This window comes from Crocuta crocuta, unplaced genomic scaffold, assembly GCF_008692635.1.
Source record: "Crocuta crocuta isolate KB4526 unplaced genomic scaffold, BGI_CrCroc_1.0 scaffold251, whole genome shotgun sequence".
NCBI classification, from domain to species: Eukaryota; Metazoa; Chordata; class Mammalia; order Carnivora; family Hyaenidae; genus Crocuta; species Crocuta crocuta.
Window position 1 is genome coordinate 931,124 of NW_027527809.1, and position 20,811 is coordinate 951,934.

Sequence of the window (20,811 nt, forward strand, 5' to 3'; positions counted from 1 at the left end):
CTACCAAAAATTCAAGAAAAGGAAACAAAACTCCACCATAAGATAGAAAAATAGGGGCGCCTGGGTGGCTTAGTTGGTTAAGCGACCGACTTTCGCTTAGGTCATGATCTCACGGATCGTGGGTTCAAGCCCCGCATGCGGCTCTGTGCTGACTGCCAGTTCAGAGCCTGGAGCCTGTTTCAGAGTCTGTGTCTTCCTCTCTCTCTGACCCTCCCCTGCTCACGCTGTCTCTCTCTCTCTCTCCTACAAATAAATAAAACATTAAAAAAAAAAAAAAGATAGAAAAAGAATATTCTCATTATTTTATAAAATCTGAATAATTTGTTAAGGACAGTTAGATAGGAAAATTAACATGCAAATTTTACTCATTAACACAATGCAAAAATCCCACACAAAGTATTGTCAAAGCAAATCCAGGACAGCATGTCCACAAAATACTTATGTCAAATACTATAGTTACTAGTGAAATTTTAGAAGTTTTTTTCATAGAGATAAAGGAGAAAAAAGATGTCTGCTATCATCACTTCCTTTCAACAACATACTAAAAGGCAGCTGGTGAATAAAAGAAATCAAAAGACAAAAATGTCATAATTCATAGATGATAATTTTTATTCATTTCATGATTTATAATCATAAAAATTGCCCCAAAAATCTACATGTAAATTAAAACTAGTAAATCCAGTAGGGCTACTGGATCCATGATCAAAGGTTACTTTATGCCAGCAATAAAGGAAAATGAAGTAAAAATAGCATTTACAGAAATAACAAGTAGTACCTGAAGTTAAATAAAGATAACAGACCCATATAAGATCAGATCTCTGAAGGGCGTTAAATCAGGATCTACCATATAATTGCCAACGTTCAATTATTTTGAACCTACAAAAACATTGTATATGGTTCAACCTAATAAAAACATGAGAAAAACACATTAAAGACCTAAATAAGTAGAGAACAAGCACATTGCTGGATTAGAGTCAACACAGTAAGTATTAAATTCACAATGGTTTTTATGTTTAAATTACCAAGATGACTTGGAAAATTCAAATGAAAGCACACAGACCTAAGAAGATAGAGAACTATTGAAAAGCAAGGTAGGAAGCGATATTATGACATACAAAATAGACGCGTGGTACAGAAGAGACATCAGATGGATGCATCAATTATAGTCACTTGATATGAGGGGATATTGAAAATCAATGAGGGAAAAATAAGCTTTTGTTTTTAGCCTCTCCCCCTCAAAAATGGGCTTTTTATTTTTTTCAATTAAAATTTTTTAGTGTTTATTTACTTTGAGAGAGAGACAGAGAGAAAGAGAACGCAGAGGAGGGGCAGAGAGAGAAGGAGTCAGAATTTAAGGCAGGTTTCAGGCTCTGAAGTGTCAGCCCGGAACCCAAAGCGCGGCCCAAACTCACAAACTGTGAGATCATGACCTGAGCCAAAGTCAGACGCCCAATTGATAGAGCCATTCAGGCACTCCTTAATTTTTTTTTAATGTTTATTCATTTTTTGAGAGACAGAGTGCAAGTGGGGGAGAGGCAGAGAAAGGGAGACAGAATCCGAAGCAGGCTCCAGGCTCTGAGCTGTCAGCACAGAACCCGACACGTAGCTCAAACGTAGCTACGTAGCTCCACAAACTGCAAGATCATGACCTGACCTGACCTGAAGTTGGACACCCAACAGACTGAGCCATCCAGGTACCCCCAAAAATGGACTTTTTAGTAAACGATGCTAGCAAAAATGATTATCCATATATATTTATCCATATATATTAAGATAAGTTAAACCCTCACACTGTACACAAAAACCTACACTGAATGAATTAAAGACCTACTAAAGAAAGATAAAACCACAAAGCTTTTTAAATAATGGATTCTGGGTAGAAAATGTTTCTCCCCTGTTGACTGCATGTTTTATTGAGATATAACTGACACATACCGTGTAAGTATACAACATAATGATTTGATAGATATACAAACGATTACCACAGGAAGGAACTTCCACCACCTCAGATAGTTATAATTTTTTCTTTTTGTGATGAGAACTTTTAAGATCTACTCTCAGTAACTTTCAAATAAACAATACAGTATTGTTAACTACAGTTACCATGCAGTCCCTGGAACTGTAAGTCTGTACCTTTTGACCACCTTCACGCATTCCCCTAACCCTCTCCCAAACCCCAAAAAGGTTTATTAAGCAAGACACAGAATGCATAATCATCAGGGGAAAATTTTTGATAAACTCAACTTAAGGTTAAGAATATTATTGAAAACATGAAAAAAGCTATAAAAGCAGAGATATTTTCTCTATGCATAACTGAAATGGTCAAGCCCTGCTAATTAGAACTCCTAAAAAACTAGTAATACAAAAAATCAGTAACACAGACTACCTACTAACAACAAAACATTAATGTTTGGAACAGGGTCCTCACAAAAGATATCTAAATTGCCAACAAACATAAGGTTATCAATCTCCTTAGTAGTCAAGGAAATGCAAATCAAAACCATAATATACTATTTTATTATACACCCACCTGATTAGCAAAAATTCAAGTCTGACAAAATTAAGTGTGGATGAGAACGCAGAGCAATGGGACCTCTAATACTGCTATAGAAATGTAATGAGATATAGCCACTCAAATATTTGGTCCTATCTATTAAAGACATACAAGTTCTACAATCCAGCAATTCTACTTCTAGACAAGATGTGCCCTACAGAAACTAATGTACATAAGCATCGGAACACAGAGATAATGTCACAACAGCAGAGTTTGTCAAAGTCCCAAACTATCAACATGAGAATACATTTACACCTTCATTCTGATTATTTATCCACTCTTTCCCGTAAAGAGAAAAGACTTTTAAACATGGAGGGGGAAAATCCTATTCACAAGTCACATACCACACTGGCTGCTTTTTGGCTCTTATGTTCCTAACACATCCAGTAAAAACTTAAATGACAGAACATAATGCATTACAGGACAGTGGGTTTTACTGTTGGGAGAGGTATCACATAATTGTTCTAATTGTTTGCCTATCTATAATTTCCATTCAGTCATAGTTCTAGACCCTAAAGCCAGGGTGCTCCACTCTAACTGTACTTCAGAATCACTCAGGGAAAATTTTTTAAATAGTGAGCTACTCTATGCTAGGAGTACTGTTACCTCCTATTATGTATACATGCTGTTTTGGACTTCTTGCACTCAAGTACCTTATAAGGCTCCCTATAAAACCAATTTATGTAGATGCCTTTTCCTTTTCTTTATGATTTGTACCCTTATCAGAATTTCAAGCTGCTTGGAAGTCTGTGAGTTGCATCTTTACCTGGCAACAGAATCACACTTGTGTTTGTAGAAAGTTCAGAAACAGTTTTCTAAAGTATAAGCTATTATCAGCACCTCACAACATTACTTTTCTTTATCGTAGGAGTCAGTAAACTTTTTTCATGAAGGGTCAGAAAGTAAGTACTTTAGATTTCACAAGCCAGGGAGTCTTAGATATTTTCTCTACACATTACTGTAATGGTATGCATTGCAAATACTGAACAATGTTTTTGAATACAAAAATAGCCATAGATAATGTGTAAATGGACAGGCATTCCAAAAACTATTTCCTAAAATCAGGTAGCTAGTAGGCTGTAGTTTACGGACTCCTACTTTGTATTACTAATCAAATAAGCAGATGTTTAACCTCAGATTTGTTATAAGATATAACATATCCATTATATTTAACACGTAAATCATTATCTACTCAATATATCTTATATATAATAATCCTGTTAATCAGAACTTAACAAGAATGTTAGTGTGGCTGCTATGAAGCAGGATCACGTATATAAACATACACACACACTGCCAGGGTAATTCTAGAATCCCCAATGCTCAACAGAAATGTACTTCTAAGAATTCATTCTATGGAAAAAGCAAAGCACAAAATACATAATACAAGATTGTTTACTTAAACATTATAAGAACTAGAAACAGTTTAAGAGGCTTTTTAAAAAGTAAATTAGTGAATTAATGACAGAAATAGCAGTTAAGTAATTTGGCATTTTGGGTGACATTTTACATTTTGAATTCTCTTCATTAAGCTTGCTAAAATCTGTAAACTTAAGAAAATTACTATGAAAGAAAATTTCAGCTAGTCTTGCAAGTACTACAGATAGCTGATTAGGCTGATATTCACTGCTACTAATTCAACAGAGATCCTCTGTGAAGTGAGCAAGGATTTCTCTAATACTCAGTTATTTCCAAGATGCTTTCAAGTAATATCTCCAGCCCTAAAGCAGTGATAGACATTTAAGGGCCATTCTTTTTATCATTCATAGATTCCATCTTTTTTACTAAGGAACATGTACATTATACCTACGAATTATATTCCTTGATTACTTCAGTAATTAAAAGGTATCAGTGTAGAGAATCTTACCCTAAGATAATATTCACACGAAGTTCTTTTTTGGTTCTTGAGATGGTCTTCAGTGCAGTAATTTCTGCATCAAACCAAAATCCTCTGTTACTAGGATTTTCTACAGAGTAATTAACCATTACCACATCACCAACATTTAGTTCATTCCATTTCAAATTAGTTCTAGCTCGTGGTCGAAGATCCTTGACATTTATTTCTACAGTACCACTTTCTGGATATCTGAGGAGAGAAAAAGAGAAGAATCATACGCTGCTTATGATTACTACCAAAGACTAAAACTATATGCAACATATATAAAAATCAAATCATTCTTAACTTAAATGACATTTTTTCATGATTTTAATTGCCAGAATAAAGTTCTTCCTAAAATTTTAGTAAGGCATTCTTTGCTAGCTTGAGGGGTGCGGTAGGAGAAGATAAAAAACACAAGTTCTTCTTGCTGTGTTTTCTTAATCTAAGCTTAAGAATTACTTTAACAGTGGGCACCTGGGTGGCTCAGTCAGTTGAGCATCCAACTTTGGCTCAGGTTATAATCTCACAGTTCATGAGTTCAAGCCCTGCATCAGGCTCTGTGCTGAGAACTCAGGACCTGGAGCCTGTTTCAGATTCTCCCTCCCTCTCGCTCTCTCTCTCTCTCCCCCACTCTCTCCCTCTCTCTCTGCCTTCCCAACCCCCTCCCCCAACTCATGCTCTGTGTGTGTGTGTGTCTCTCTCTCAAAAATAAGTAAATATTTTTAAAAAACTTTAACAGGACTAGATGTTGACCTCTTCCTGAACTTCAAATCAGTTCAAGACCTGCCATTTGCTTCAGACATGTAAGAATATGAACTTAGTAAGTTCCAATAGCTTCCATTTTTCCAGGAAGAGAGGTAAAATTCTAGTTCTTACATGTAGTCATGTAGTCTAGTAATGGCAAAAAAAAAAAACAAAAAAAAAACTTGTACATATCAGAAAGTGGAACTGTGTGAAGATTCTAGCAGAATCTTGATTTTGTGCTTCTAATGGTAAGCTTAACATAAAAAAACAAAACTGATCTCAACCTAAAGCTTTAGAAGTTTTCTAAATTTTCAGTCCTTATTTCTGGTATCAACAGGCCAAAGACAGCAATGTAACAGTCTGTAATGGTTTCTAAAATTTAAGACCTGTGGCCTTTATGTATTGATTGGGAGTAGGGGGACAAAGAAATGAATAATGTCTGGTTCTTACTCTTGGAAAGCTCAATCTTTTGGGTAGGCCAAACTACTATAATATAATGGTGTTTCTCGAAGCATGATCAACAGAGTCAACATCATCTGGGAACATGTGATAAATACAAATTCTTAGGCTCCACTTTGGATCTAATGAGTCAGATAATCTGGGAATGAGGCCTGGCAATTGATTTTCATAAATCCTCTTAGTAACTGAAAAGCATGCTCAAGTCTGATAGCCTAGTGTGCTATAGGAATACAAGAGAATAAGTAGCATACCCTACTGAAACAATATTAAGAAGGTAGAAACTAAGAGTGAAGACCATTAACCCTTAGCCAACTGAGTGGTCTGCTCAAAATGTAAGTGGGCCTGAAGTTGAAAGCATCTCTAGCAGAAAGCCTTGGTTCTTCTGAAGAAACCAAGTACTATAAAGACTATGACTCTCACAGTATATCTAACTCATTTAGAGTAAATGGGTATTAGTCCTAGGTGGGATCTTTAGTTAATCTTCCAATTTAACAAAGTCTCTTCAAATTTTAGTTAACCAAAAAACAAAATCTCAGGATTAGCAAAAGGCCTCAGAGTAGATCTGGTCCATTTACCTTCTTAATGCCTTAATTCCCTTCTACCACAAGCCTTCCAAATAACCACGTAACCTCTGCTTGGACAGTAATGAGGAGACAGGGTTTTTTTGTTGTTTTTTGTTTGTTTGTTTAAATTTATTTGAGAGAGACAGTGCGAGCAGGGGAGGCGCAGAGAGAGAGAATTCCAAGCAGGCCCTACATCTTCAGCATGGAGCCTAATGCGGGGCTGGAACCTGCAAATCATGAGGTCATGACCAGAGCTGAAACTAGAGTGGCTGCTTCACTGAATGAGCCACCCAGGTGCCTGAAGGGGGCAGTTTTAACCCTAAGAAAACCCATTCTATCATCACGTAGCTCTGACATAGGAAGGAGAGGCTACTTGATACTGGATCAAACATAAGCTTTGGAAAGCATTCTATGCCCAGATTCCATGAAGGAATCCATACACTCTGTCCACAGAAGACTTAATATTTGACGGTCTAAATGTCCGCACCACCCTCAATCCTCTCTTCTAAGTAAAAATACCTTAAATGGATTTCCTTCAACTTATAGAAAAAGGTTTTGAGTCCTTTATCATCCTGGTGTTTCACTGGCTGGGTTTAAATTCCCATTTTAGCTTCCTGCTATTGGGACTCCTTGGGAAATTTCTGTACCCTTACTAAAACTGTCATGTGTAAAATGTAACTTAATGATAAGTAACTATACGTCACGTGGTTGTTTTGAGAACTAAAATGAGAAGACTTATAAAGTGCTTAAAACAGTACATAATAGGTTAAGTAAATGTCAGTTAAGATATTGTCATCCCGGGGCGCCTGGGTGGCTTAGTCGGTTAAGCGTCCGACTTTCACTTAGGTCATGATCTCACGGTTCGTGGGTTCGAGCCCCGCGTCGGGCTCTATGCTGACTGCCAGCTCAGAGCCTGGAGCCTGTTTCAGTCTGTGACTGCCTCTCTCTCTGACCCTCCCCTGCTCACGCTGTCTCTCTCTCTCTCTCTCCTAGAAATAAATAAAACATTAAAAAAAAAAAAAGATATTGTCATCCCACAGAAATAATACTAAAGAAACTGATGATTACAAAATCAGGTCTATAGCTCTCCTCTTCTCCCATATCAACCTCATTTTTTAATGGTCAAATCTTGGGGCGCCTGCGTGGCTCGGTCAGTTAAGTGTGGGGCTTTAGTTCAGGTCATGATCTCACTATTTGTTGGAGCCTGCATTGGGCTCTGTGCAGACAGCTCAGAACCTGGAGCCTGCTTTGGATTCTGTGTCTCTCTCTCTCTCTTTCTCTCTCTCTCCCCTCCCCTGCTCATGCTCTGTCTCTCTCTCTCTAAAATAAACATTTAAAAAAATTTTAATGGTCAAATCTAAATTTAGAAGTCTCTTACACTTGGGGTTTACACACCCATGTTGTTTCACAATGTTTCTGTCACAAAAATAACCAACATGTCTCCCAATCTGTAAAATGAAGAAGTTAAACTAGATTTTTTAGGACTTCTCTAATTTTGAAGTTTCTGAACTTGTTTCCTGCTTCAATATTCTTCAGATCATACAGAAAACTATTCTTTTAGAAGAGATTCCTTTCTCAGCTGTGCTGTGAAAATTATATTTTGTCATCACGACATTATTATGTATTTCTGTATGTTTAATATGAAGAGAGCATATTTCAATGGCAAAAAATTCCCCATTTGCCTAAGTTTGTCAAAAATAGATACTAAGAAAGGAAATCTTGTAAAGTAGAAAACTTGACCAAAGTTTCAAATTTGTATATAAAATCATGTTTATCAGAGATAAGGCAAAATAAATCATCCCATACATCAGAGCAAGGGGAATATAAGCTATATTTGCCATGGAAATAAATTTTTACAATTTCATAACAGAATTATATATACATATACCCTATATGTATATACTAGTCTACAGAAGGTAAGTCACGAAAAGTAAGTATACGTCTTCTAATTCCAGCCACAAAAAGATGCTAAGTCAATGCTATGTATAAACACAAACATGAAAGGAGCATATGAAGCTACTCTTACCAAAATCAAGAGCATGCCAAACACTCAAATATTATTACTCTTTACCTGGGTATCTTAATCTACAGACATCTTAACACACACAGAATGGGAACACATAAACTCTACTATAATCTCAATTTTCTTCAGATTCATATATCCAACTACATTTCTAACAGATGTCTCGGAAGCACTTCAAATTCAAGGCACCCAAGATGGAATTCCTCTATCCCATAATCTGATGTTCGGTATTCTCCGGAGCAAACTACTGATATTCCCAGAAACTTAGGAATTATCCCCAATTTCTCTTATAATGCCTCCATCCAGTTAATAAGTCCTCTTTATGCTACACCTTTGACACTACTTTAATGTAATTACCTCTTTAGTGAAGACATGCATTTCTCTAAGACTACTGTCAAGGCCCAACATAGCACCCTATCTTTATGATCATACCTCAAAATATTTTGTGAAGTTTGGTAATGGTCTGTTCATAGGCTGAGGGAAAACAAGTATTCTCAAACATTGTTGATGGGAATACAAAGTAGTATTGTCCACTTGTAGAGAGAAATTTAGCAACAACCAGCAAAATTGCCTATGTTTACCTTTTGATCCAGGAATTCTACTTCTAGGAATCCATCCCAAACATAAATAACAAAAATCCCTATGAAAGGACACAGTTGTGGGACGCCTGGGTGGCTCAGTCAGTTGAGTGTCTGACTTTGGGTCAGGTCATGATCTCATGGTTTGAGTTTGAGCTCTGCATTAGGCTCACTGCTGTCAGTCCAGAGCCTGCTCCGGATCCTCTGTCACCTCTATCTCTGCCCCTCCCCCATTCACACTCTCTCAAAAACAAGCTAAAAAGAAAAAAGGACATATACAAAAGACTATTTATATATGTACTATCTATAATAGCAGGGCTAGAAACAATCAAATGTCCATAGTAAAAAACCATTTGAAATATGGGGCGCCTGGGTGGCTTAGTTGGTTAAGCGTCCGACTTTCGCTTAGGTCATGATCTCGCGGTTCATGGGTTCAAGCCCCACGTCGGGCTCTGTGCTGACTGCCAGCTCAGAGCCTGGAGCCTGTTTCAGTCTGTGACTGCCTCTCTCTCTGACCCTCCCCTGCTCATGCTGTCTCTCTCTCTCTCCAAGAAATAAATAAAACATTTAAAAAAAAAAAGTTAAAAAAAAAAAGAAAACCATTTGAAATAACATATGGTACAATTACATAATGGAATATTATGTTCCTACAAAAAGGAATAGAATTGGCTACAGTGAAGTAATATATATGGAGAGCTATTTAGTAACTTAAAAAAAAAGATGCAAACAGATTTATAGTGTGCTACTTTATACCTAATAAGTGTGCAGAGATACAAAATAAAAATACACTTGTATACATATACAAATAGATGTGAGTGTATGTATGTATATATGTTTATATTTTGAAACAGAAAGATAAACCAAAACTAATAAACATAGTTACTATAAAAAGAGGTAAGAAATAGAAGAAACCAGGATGGATACTTCTTCTATTCATGTATCTTGTTCGGGAGATTTACCTATAGACCATGTAATGTTTGTCACAATTATAAAAGCAAAATATTAAAAATGCAAGAAATTCCTTAAAATTAAAAGCATGGTGGCTTCATTACATAGGTAGGAACCATTACAACTGACTTTAAAAACACTAAATTAATAGTACACATCCCATACAGGGTTGTTTCCTAAGGACATAAAGTAAAAAACAAAAGCACCAACTTTCCAGTAATCATATTGTTTGCAGTATTACTGCTGCCTATTCTGAAACTATAATGAATAGGATAAAGGAAATCAATGGTGTTATTAGGAACCATGCTTTTCAAGACAAGAGAAAATATAATAAGTGGAAGATTAAGGAGATTAAATTATAACCCTTTAAATTTAACTGGAAATAGTATCAATAATATAAACCTATGGTATATTTAGTATACCTAAACGTGTCCAATCAGAAGACCTAAAAACATGATTAAACAAGTACGGAGCAGCCCAGACTGTGCACTCTAAATACCATCTCTAAAAAGAACTAGGACTCCTTGAAGAAATGGCTGAATCCAAGCGTATACAGGAAATAGAAGAGCTTGGGATTCCTGCTGTACCTAATTGAAAAAGCCCTCAAGAACTGTTGTGAAATTCAACCTGAAGGAGCCTCCCCAGGCCAGAGATGGGACAATTTGGGCACCAAGAGCTTTAAAACATATGTTGAAATCTATTCATAATGATACTTAAAAGTCTTGCTGACCAACCTCTGGAGGATGATAAAGAACTTACTCTTAACACTAAAAAAGTTCAGGAATCAATAGTTTATCCTTTTATATATGAACCAACTGCTTGTTAAAGGAAGTTCTTTATGGAAAAATTATAGCTAGTAAATGAGGGAAAGATAGAAAGCGGTATCATCCTTTTTGTAAGACAACAAAATAGTGGATTAAGGTAAAGATGAATGGCTCCAGACCATTCAAAGCTAATGGCAAATTTAACAATAAATGGATCAGGATGACAACACCGAAATCTTAAGACAAAAACAAAAAAAAGAGAGTAAGACTCAGGTATTATGTGCCTCCCCATATCTTACAAAAGATAAGTAAACATTCTCTCTCAACTAGTCTTATCAAATAAGGAATTTGAATCCAATCAAACCTCTAGATAGAAGTATATAAGCTTTCAGGAAACTAACATTAACAGAAGAAAAGTTAAATACCACTGCAGGAATGTAATCAGAAAAGCCCAGACTTTGAAAACTGAATAAACTGTCACTTGCCTTGAACAAATAAATTAGCAAGAGAGAAAAATGGGTGAAATCTGTAGGTTGAGACTTAACCTATTAATTAAATGCAATCGGTAGATCTTGCTTTTGATCCTTATTTGGACAACATAAATCTATTTTTTTGAAAAGACCAGACTATTGACTGGTCATTTTATATTCATGAATCATTACAAATTTCATGTGGGATTTGTTGGCTTGTTAGGGTCCCTAAGACTATCTCCACGTTCAGCGGAGAAACTCACAGGACTCTTTTTTCACAGGACAGTATAAGGTTGTTTCTATGGCTATGATTTACTGCAGTGAAAGAATACGAAGCAAAATCAGCAAAGGAAAAAAGGCACATGCAGTGAAATCAGAGGAAATCAAGTACAAGCTCAGAATCCTCTCCCAGTGGAGTCACACAAAATGTGCCTAATTCCTCCAGCAACAAATTATGACAACACATGTGAAATGTTATCTACCAGGGATATACAGTAAAGAATACTCAAGATTTTTTTCAGGGGCTGGTCACATAAGCACTCAATTCCTAGCACGTACCAAAATTCCAGACTCCCAGAAGCAGGTGTTTCGCATAAACCATACTGTTTGCAGTTTAGACACATTAAGTTTGGTTTTTTTAGTTCAGGAAATGGTGAGAATCCTCCTGAAAGCTAAATTCTCAAACATCAGCCAAAGGTCCACTGCACAAACAGACCTTTTAAAGGATATCAGCCTGATATCTGATATGTTAGCTCTTTACTTATATACTTTAAAAATAATCCTGTAGCTATTTTGCCAGTTGAATGCCCTGAGATATTAAGATGAAGGTGAACCTTTAAAAGATATGAAGAGTTGGACTAGATAGGAAAAGCCCTTACTTAGACCATATTGACCCATCACTTTGAAAGAAGAAAGGAGGAGAGTTGGGCAAGAAAAGAATCAGCATGTAGTACAATTCTGACAAAGTCTTGACTGGCTAGTCCAACAGTGAGCCCTGTGCAGAAAACGACTACGTGGTCTCATAGAGAGCAGAAACTGTCAGGCCACACTTACTAACAGGTTGGAGAATGTCAGGAGAGTGTGGTCTTGGCTCTAACACTGTAGCAGATATCTAAAGTGCTGTTGCTAAAAGTTATCAGCTAAGTGCACTCATTCTTTGCAGCTGGTTGTTTTTGTCTTTTGTTTTCTGAAGGGGGCAGTGCACTCACCATAGCTACTAAGGCCATCTATAAGACCATTTACTGGCTGAGATGAGGTAAGGTTTGGGGTTTGTTTTAAAATAACCCAGTGGCGCTTGAGGATGCTGGTTTAGATTAAATAAGATTGGCTAGGAGTTCATAATGGTTGAAGGTAGGGCATGGGTTTATTATAATGTTCTCTCAATCTCTGAATAAATTTAAAGATTTCTATAATAAATAATACAATGCTTTGTGGTTCAAGTTAAAATCCAAACAAAAGGCTCATCCTGCTTTTTCAGTTTTCCTATATATGTACAAAATCCAAAAAATTAACACTCAAGGCTTATTATGAGGACAAATCCACCATAGCCCTAGCCCACCATATTCCTGTTTCATATTCCCCAGATGCAACTATTTTCAATTCTTAGCCATTTCTTTTATCAACATCTGTATTTTTTTAGTAACATGCGTAAACTCTGCTTTCTTACTTTAAACTATTATTCTACCCAGCCCCCAATGTACAGTTCACTTGTCTCCATTCTCCTCTTCCTTATAATTGCTAACACATAGCACTGCTTTAAGTGTGCACATATATTTACAACTCTTAGGACAGAAGTATGCTATTCTATCCCCATTTTACAGATGAGGCACAGAGGTTTTCTGGACAGGAGCAGGAAGCAGAGACATGATTCCAACTCTGATTATCTGGCTCTAAACTCATTCTCCTTCAAGGACCCACAAACTTTTTCTTGCCTTTTTTTTTCTTTAATGTTTTGTTTATTTTTGAGAGAGAGAGAGAGTAAGAGAGCCCGGGAGAGGCAGAAAGAAAGATGGAGAATCCAAAGCAGGCTTGGAGATGTCAGGGCAGAGCCTCACATGGGGGCTTCAACTCACCAGCTGTGAGATCATGACCAGACCCGAAATCAAGAGTCAGATGCTTAACCAAATGAGCTACCCAGGTGCCCCAAACTTTTTGTTGCTCTTAAGAATATTATACAAATTTGTAAAACAATTTTTTTCGATTTTTAAAACATGTTAAGTAGTTAATCACAAGGAAATAAAGTATGCTTTAATACTTTCTTCCACAATTTTGTTTTGTTTCTTAACTCTTCTGTGTTTATCATTACTTTATCTCCATCCTGCCTCTGTTGTTAAAACTCCAACCACAAGCAACATTACATTCAGACATTTCAGGCACTCAACCAATCTTTCAGGCTTTAAAACATCTTTTTTAGAGACCTCATCCTAGTTTAACTTGGACAGCTTGCTCTGTAAGCCTACACCTGTTCCAGAGGATCTTCTTTCATTACTTCCTATTTTCTTGACACTGTCTCCTTTTTCCTTGGTTTAAACCTTGAGTAGGGTGGGAGTAGTTAAAATGCTCTTTCATATAAATTAACCAATTCTCTTGTTCTCAGTTTATTCCATATGCCTACCTCCAAAGTCCCTGGTAAATCCAAGGCCTGAGCCTTCCAAAGGTTCTTCAATGCCAAGTTAGTTGCTTGTGGTTGGCTTCTCATCCTTTAGGCTCCAGTTTTCTCTGGCCTGCTAAGTTAGGTATCAGTTACCCATTAGCTTCTTACCTTCCAAAAGTTAGCTGCTTTCTTTTCTGTGTCTTTTACTCCTATCCCATTTGTTATGCTTGGAGCTTTTTGCATTTATTCTTTTACTGTCTTCTAGGAGGGTTTAAGAAGTCAAAACAAACAGGCATCTTAATCTGCCATGTTTAAACGAAAGTCTTTATTCACCTTTAGTTTTAGGGCTTACTACTCACCATAAACCTCCTACACTCCAGCCACAGTTATCTACTCTCAAGTAACCCTGTTATGTTTCCTACTTATCCTTGTTACCCTGCTATTCTCCTTCAGGAATATAAAAGGTATCTCCTCTACCTTGTACTCTCAGAGCGCTAGGTACTCTAAAAGCTAGGGGTGCATATTTCTATCACAGTAGTTAGATTGTAAAACAGCAGGTTTTCATTGAAGAACAGGTACCATGCTCAAACTTAAGTGTGTCTGGGATACACCAGGTCTAAATGGTAAAGTCTGCTTTTATATAACTAACGCTCTTAATCAACTGTAATAAAATATGATTACTATATTTCAAACAGATCCTCTTGGGTCTTCTTCCTTGAGCTAGATAGTTAAGCAGGACCACAAAATTCTATGAAGAGCTAATACAGGTTTTTTAAAGATTATTGTTTTTGCTGTTCTTAAAAACAAAAAACCTGGGGGCACCTGGGTAGCTCAGTTGGTTAAGCGTCCAACTTCGGCTCAGGGCATTATCTCACAGTGAGTTCGAGACCTGCATTGAGCTCTGTGCCAAGAGCTCAGAGCCTGGAGCCTGCTTCAGATTCTGTGTCTCCTTCTCTCTCTGCCTTTTCCCCACTCATGCTCCGTCTGTCTCTCAAAAAATGAATGTAAAAAGAAAAATAACAAATAACCTGTAGTACTTCAACTGTTAATTATGCCAGAATTCAAGATAGCTATAGGCAGTCCCCAACACACCATTCTTCCCATCCCCTGAGGTCTAATGTATGGCTGAAGACAACCTCTGCACATTGGTCCAAGCTGCTGACTTCCTTCAGCATTTGCACAGAGGAAAACTGTGTAGGAGACTGAAATATTATGGAAAGTGCTGGAAGCCTGAAAAAATTCTAAAACAGGACTGAAGATATGCTCGAAGACTGAAACACAGAGAGGTAAGAATCTATCAAGGCCAACTTTACCTACACAGTGCTGAGGGCCAACTCTATAACCTTTCAGAAGTATGATACTAGGGTTCTTTTTTCTCCTGTATTACATGACTTCCTGTTCTCAGAACCTAAAGTCAAGGTTTTATTCTAATAAAAGATAAATCATTCTAGTTAGCTACTTGCTTTCTTTAGAGTTTAGACTACTAAAATAAGCTTAAAAATCCTTAAGCTTAGGAGTGCCTGGGTGGCTCAGTGGTTAAAGGCTCAATTTCAGCTCAGGTCCTGATATCATGGTTTGTGAGTACAAGCCCTGCATTAGGCTCTGGGCTGTCAGCACATATCCTTCAGATCCTGTCTCCTCTCTCTGTCCCTCCGTCTCTCTTTCTCTCTCAAAAATAAACACTGAGAAAAAAAAATTATTTTTTTTAAATGTTTTATTTTTATTTTTGAGAGAGAGAGAGAGCAAGCGAGCGAGCAGGGGAGGGTCAGAGAGAGAGGGAGACACAGAATCTGAAGCAGGCTCCAGGCTCTGAGCTGCCAGCACAGAGCCCGACGTGGGGCTTCAACCCATGAATGGTGAGATCATGACCTGAGCCGAAGCCACGTGCTCAACCGACTGAGCCACCCAGGCGCCCGAGAAAAAAAAAATTATTAAAAAATCCTTGGGGCGCCTGGGTGGCTTAGTCGGTTGAGCGTCCGACTTGCGCTTAGGTCATGATCTCGCAGTTCGTGGGTTCGAGCCCCGCGTCGGGCTCTGTGCTGACTGCCAGCTCAGAGCCTGGAGCCTATTTCAGAGTCTGTGTCTCCCTCTCTCTCTGACCCTCCCCTGCTCACGCTGTCTCTCTCTCTCTCTCCTAGAAATAAAAATTAAAAAAAAAAAAAAATCCTTAAGCCTATTGTTGAATCGCTATGTTATACACCTGAAACTATTAAAACATTGTATGTTAACTATATTTAAATTAAAATTTTTAAAAATCCCTAAGCTTAAGTTTGTTAGTAACATTTTCATTGCTCCAAATATTTGGATATCTTTTAGAGCTATCCTTCAGAGTGCATGCTTTTGATTACTCTAAAATATGTGAAATCTTAGCAAAAGCCAAGTCTGTTTTTAATTGACAAAACAATCACTAAGTAAAGTCAGGAGTTAAATTTCAGGGGAAATGAGCATTATTCTTCAAAAATAGACTTATTACTACATTTCTTTACACGGCTTGTAGGCTAACACTAATTTTAGACTCAAACTGTATTAACAAAGTGGTATCACTGAAACTTTCCTTCAAAACATGGCTTCCTAGAGCCAACACGCTTAAATAAGAACACCATTCACCTGGAGGCATGTTCTAGTTTAGCAAATCTTTAATGTTATACTGCATGCAAAAAGCATTTCTTATTCTAATTGATAACATTACTAAGTTTCATACCTTAAATGCAAAGCATACTCAGACAATTAAGAATAACTTATAATTGCTTATAGTAGGGCTTTACATATTACATGGAAATAAATCTAATTTGTATAATACATTAACAATTGTAGATAACTATTTTAATAATATAAACAACATAATTATGTTAAATACCTATGTTAAAGATTAAACTCTATTATTTAAGAGTACCTACTTAACCTGGCTTTATCAATAAATGAAATGCAGAAAGTTTGATTCTATGATTACTGAGTACTTTTCAAGGTTATTAGGGGAAAAAAAGCATAGGCCAAGTAGATATTTAGATGAAGAAATTAAAACTGCAAGAATTCAAACAAAACACTTAGCAATAAACCAAAGACCTAGAATAAAAACCAAATTCTGATTCTCATGCCTGAACTATAAAAGAACTACCACTCTGAATAGTTAATATGTCTCTGAGTCACCTATTTGAAAACCAGATTCCTGCGTCCTACCCCAGGCCTACCCTATACAGGAGTGGGGGTGGGTTTGGTGTCCCTCTGGAATCAGGTGTTAACATTTTAAACACCTTTCCTCCATGAATCTGAAGTGCTGCTGACCAGCCTTTTGAGAAACACTAATGTAAAGAGTTGATGTATAAATTTAAAAAGGTGAGGGTGCCTTGGTGGCTCAGTTGGCTGAGCTTCTTGATTCTGGCTCAGATCATGATCCCAGGGTTTGGGATCAAGCCCTACACTGGGCTCTGTGCTGAGCACAGAGCCTGCTTGAGGTTCTCTGTCTCCCTCTGCGTCTCCCCTATTCCCATGCACACTCTAAAATTAAAAAAGAAAAGGTGAAATCAATATGTAAAGTCATTCTTCTAAGCACTAAGTGATCTTATAACACAACAGAAGCGCAATGATAAAGTCAGAGCCCTAACTTCTTCTGCCCTTCTTTTGATTATAATCCATTCAGAACATGGCATGTCAGAGAAAGTTGGGAGGAAATATTCTAAGTCTTTAGTAAATATATTACTAAAAAACTAACAGCCATGTAACAATGGGGCAGACTGGACCTCTCATTCTTGCACCCTATACTCAATACCAACAGGACACTGACTTGATTAAAAAAATCTTCTACTCTCTCTCATCAAAACCCAGAAACCATTACATTTTGAAACTGCTTAAAATATTTTTGGGGCTCCTTCAGAAACAGATCACTACATCAATATAGTCAAGAAAATCAATGTTGTTCCTTTATAGAAAAACTACTTTTATCTAAAAATATCACTTGATTTTATTCAGAACTGGCTCATTGACTTCTATTTGCAATAATGAAGGCTACTCAAAGGCATGCACCACAGGGTAGGAATAGCTTGAAAAATCTTAAAGAATGCTGAAAGCAATGATAACATTATCCTAGGACACTTGCCAGATGAGCTTTTAATTACAGCCTAGCATGAGCTACCCTCCAAGTCCTAAGTGATGCTATGGCATTTCCATTTGCTTTCAATCCCACAGTAGAGCCTGGGTACTGTAAAAAACAGCAGTTTAACCTATTTAAAAAATCATGTAACACTAATGAGCTATGGATTCTCCCCACAGAAAAAAGGCACAAGGCATTTATGGGCAGGTAAAGAACTTTGGTTCAAGGTATCTATTCTGCAAAAAGCATTATAATTGGAGAGACTGACAGAAAACATTTTAATTTTGTAAACAGCTCTATATACAATATAGGGTACTTCATGAGCATGTGTCTCTCAAAATTATAGTATGGTAGAGTGGTAGCCAAGTATGTGCTTTCTTAAATTGGGATCTACCACTTACTAGTTGTCCAACATTAAGCAAGTTACTCTCCTAAATCTCAGTTATTTCCACTTAACATATAAAAAAATATCTACTTCACTGAGTTTTTATAAGGATTACATAGGACTTTATAAGGATTACACAAAACAATTGTTAGAATAATACTGTACAAGATAAGACTGTCAGGCACTGTACAAGATAATTATTAAATTAAGCTACGATACTTTAAAAAGAATACTTCGTAATAATTTACTAAAAAGTCAAAACAAAAAGAACCTGTTTCTGAGATAAACTGACATTGCTATTTTAAGTGGGAGCATTATAAGAGAATGGATGAAAACTCTTAGCAATGTTTAAGGATTTCAACTTTGCTGAATAATTACTCATTCTTTTTTTTATATATAGTTTATTTTTGAGATAGAAAGAGACAGAACATGAGTGGGGGAGGGTCAGAAAGAGAGGGAGACACAGAAACTGAAACAGGCTACAGGCTCTGAGTTAGCTGTCAGCACAGAAGCACAACGTGGGGCTCAAACCACGAACTGCAAGATCTTGACCTGAGCCGAAGTCGGATGCTTAACCAACTGAGCCACCCAGGCACCCCAATAATTACTCATTCTTAACACATGGTATAGAAGGGGCACCTGGCTGGCTCACTGGAGCATGCAACTCTTGATCTCCAGGTTGTGAGTTCAAGCCCTATGTTGGTGTAGAAATTACTTAAAAATAAAATCTTAAAAAAAAATAACTTCCATAAACATTTTCCTTGTTTACATATATACTTTCTTATTCAAACTATTAGGTGTTTTCTAGGTTACTCTTCATAGAAATCAGCTAAAATTTAGAAATCATGATCTCTAAAAGGGGAACACTTTTGCACTACTGGTGGGAATGCAAACTGATACAGCCACTCTGGAAAACACTATGGAATTTCCTCAAAAACTAAAAACAGAGCTACCCTATGGCCCAGCAATTGCACTATTAGGTATTTACCCAAAAGATTAAAAAAATGCTGATTCAAAGGGGCATATGCACCCCAATGTTTATACCAGCACTATCAACAACAGTTAATAACTTCCAAATTATGGAAAGAGTCCAAATGTCCATCAACTGACAATGGATAAAGATGTGGTGTGTACATATATACATATGTGCACACACACGTGCACACACACACACACACACAATGGACTATTACTCTGTGATCAGAAAGAATGAAATCTTGCTATTTGCAACAATGTGGATGGAAAGAGAATGTATTATACAAAGTCAGTCAGAGAAAGACAAATATATGATTTCACTCATGTGGAATTTAAGAAACAACAGATGAACACAGGGGAAGAGAAGGAAAAATGAGATAAAAACAGAGAGAGAGGCAAACCATAAAGAGTTTTTGTGAGCTGTATAAATTTATTTTTTTTAATTTTTGTTAATGTTTATTTTTGAGAGGACAGAGTGTGAGTGGGGGAGGGGGAGAGAGAGACAGAAAGACAGAGAGAGGGACACAGACTCAGCACAGAGCCCGATGCAGGCTTGAACCCACAAACCGTGAGATCAGGACCTGAGCCAAAGTCAGACACTTAACCAACTGAGCCACCCAGGCATCCCAACAGACTCTTAAATACAGAGAATAAACTGATAGATGATGGAGGGGATTTGGGTGGGGTGATGGGCTAAACAGGTGATGGGCATTAAAGGAGGGCATTTGTTGGGATGAGCACTGGGTGTTAAATGTAAGTGATAAATCACTAAATTCTCCTGAAACCATTATTCCACTATATGTTAACTAACTAGGGTTTAAATTAAAAAAAAAAAAATTAAGATCTGTAAATTAGACTACGAAGTATAATAAAGCAGTAAAGGAAGCAAACTGCCAACAGGAATAAGTATTCTCAAATTCACCTGTTTAACTAACCAAAGGTGCATAGTGAACCTTAGAAGCAAGAAGGTATCAGAAAAGATTCTGAGATCTAGTTTAACCCTAGGTCAAATTCAGAAAGCTCCCAGAAGAACTGGATGTATAATTAGGAGCCTAATTTAACAGAAAAACCAGTACCAGTTTCAGAACAAATATTCAACCAGGACAGAGTATTTCCTCCCACTCAAGGAGTTTAACAACACATCATAATAGATCAATTTCCTATAAATACATTATGGACACTGCTTCTCATGCACAGTTAGACCTGACAATGAATGCACAGTGGAACATAGTTCCTCAAAGTTACATATAGATAATTTAGCACGATGAAATAGCATCTCTTTTAGAAAAAGACAATTCTAATAATTTTGTCTATATGAAAAAAAAAGGAAAAATCAACAAGCCACAAACCACCTAGACATGTATAAAATAAGGACAAACAGACTCCTCAAGTATTACATATCACCTTTGGTCTTTAATAAACTATATTTAACTCAAATTGTCACATCAACCCTTTTCCCATATTGCTCTTTAGTCACAAGTGTCTAATAGCTGCATTTCTAACAAGTGGTTCTGATGCTCCAAGCCAAGGAATATATTTTACAGAGACACACTAACCTAAAGGCAGTGGCTCTCAACCATGGCTCCACACTAGAATCACAAGAAAACTTCCGAAAACACCAATGTCTGGAAGTCCCTCAGAACAATCATACCATAAGTTCTGGAGGCTTGAGAACCGCTAGACTAATTATTTAAAATAACTCTAAACCAAATCCACTGAGAACAGATATTGCTTAATACAAAAGAATTTTAGCCCTTATCTGCTGATAAAGCAGCCAAATAAGGAGTAA

At 36.9% G+C, this 20,811-nt stretch overlaps 1 protein-coding gene across 2 annotated transcripts in view; it reads right to left on the reverse strand.

Annotated features, from left to right (window-relative positions):
- Positions 1-20,811, reverse strand: part of UHRF2 (ubiquitin like with PHD and ring finger domains 2) — an 84,048-nt gene that overhangs the window by 40,971 nt on the left and 22,266 nt on the right. For both annotated transcript variants that reach the window (XM_077774849.1, XM_077774841.1), the window contains exon 4: positions 4,422-4,640. In XM_077774849.1, coding sequence (XP_077630975.1) covers positions 4,422-4,640 — 219 coding nt within the window. The remainder of the gene's footprint in view (positions 1-4,421; positions 4,641-20,811) is intronic.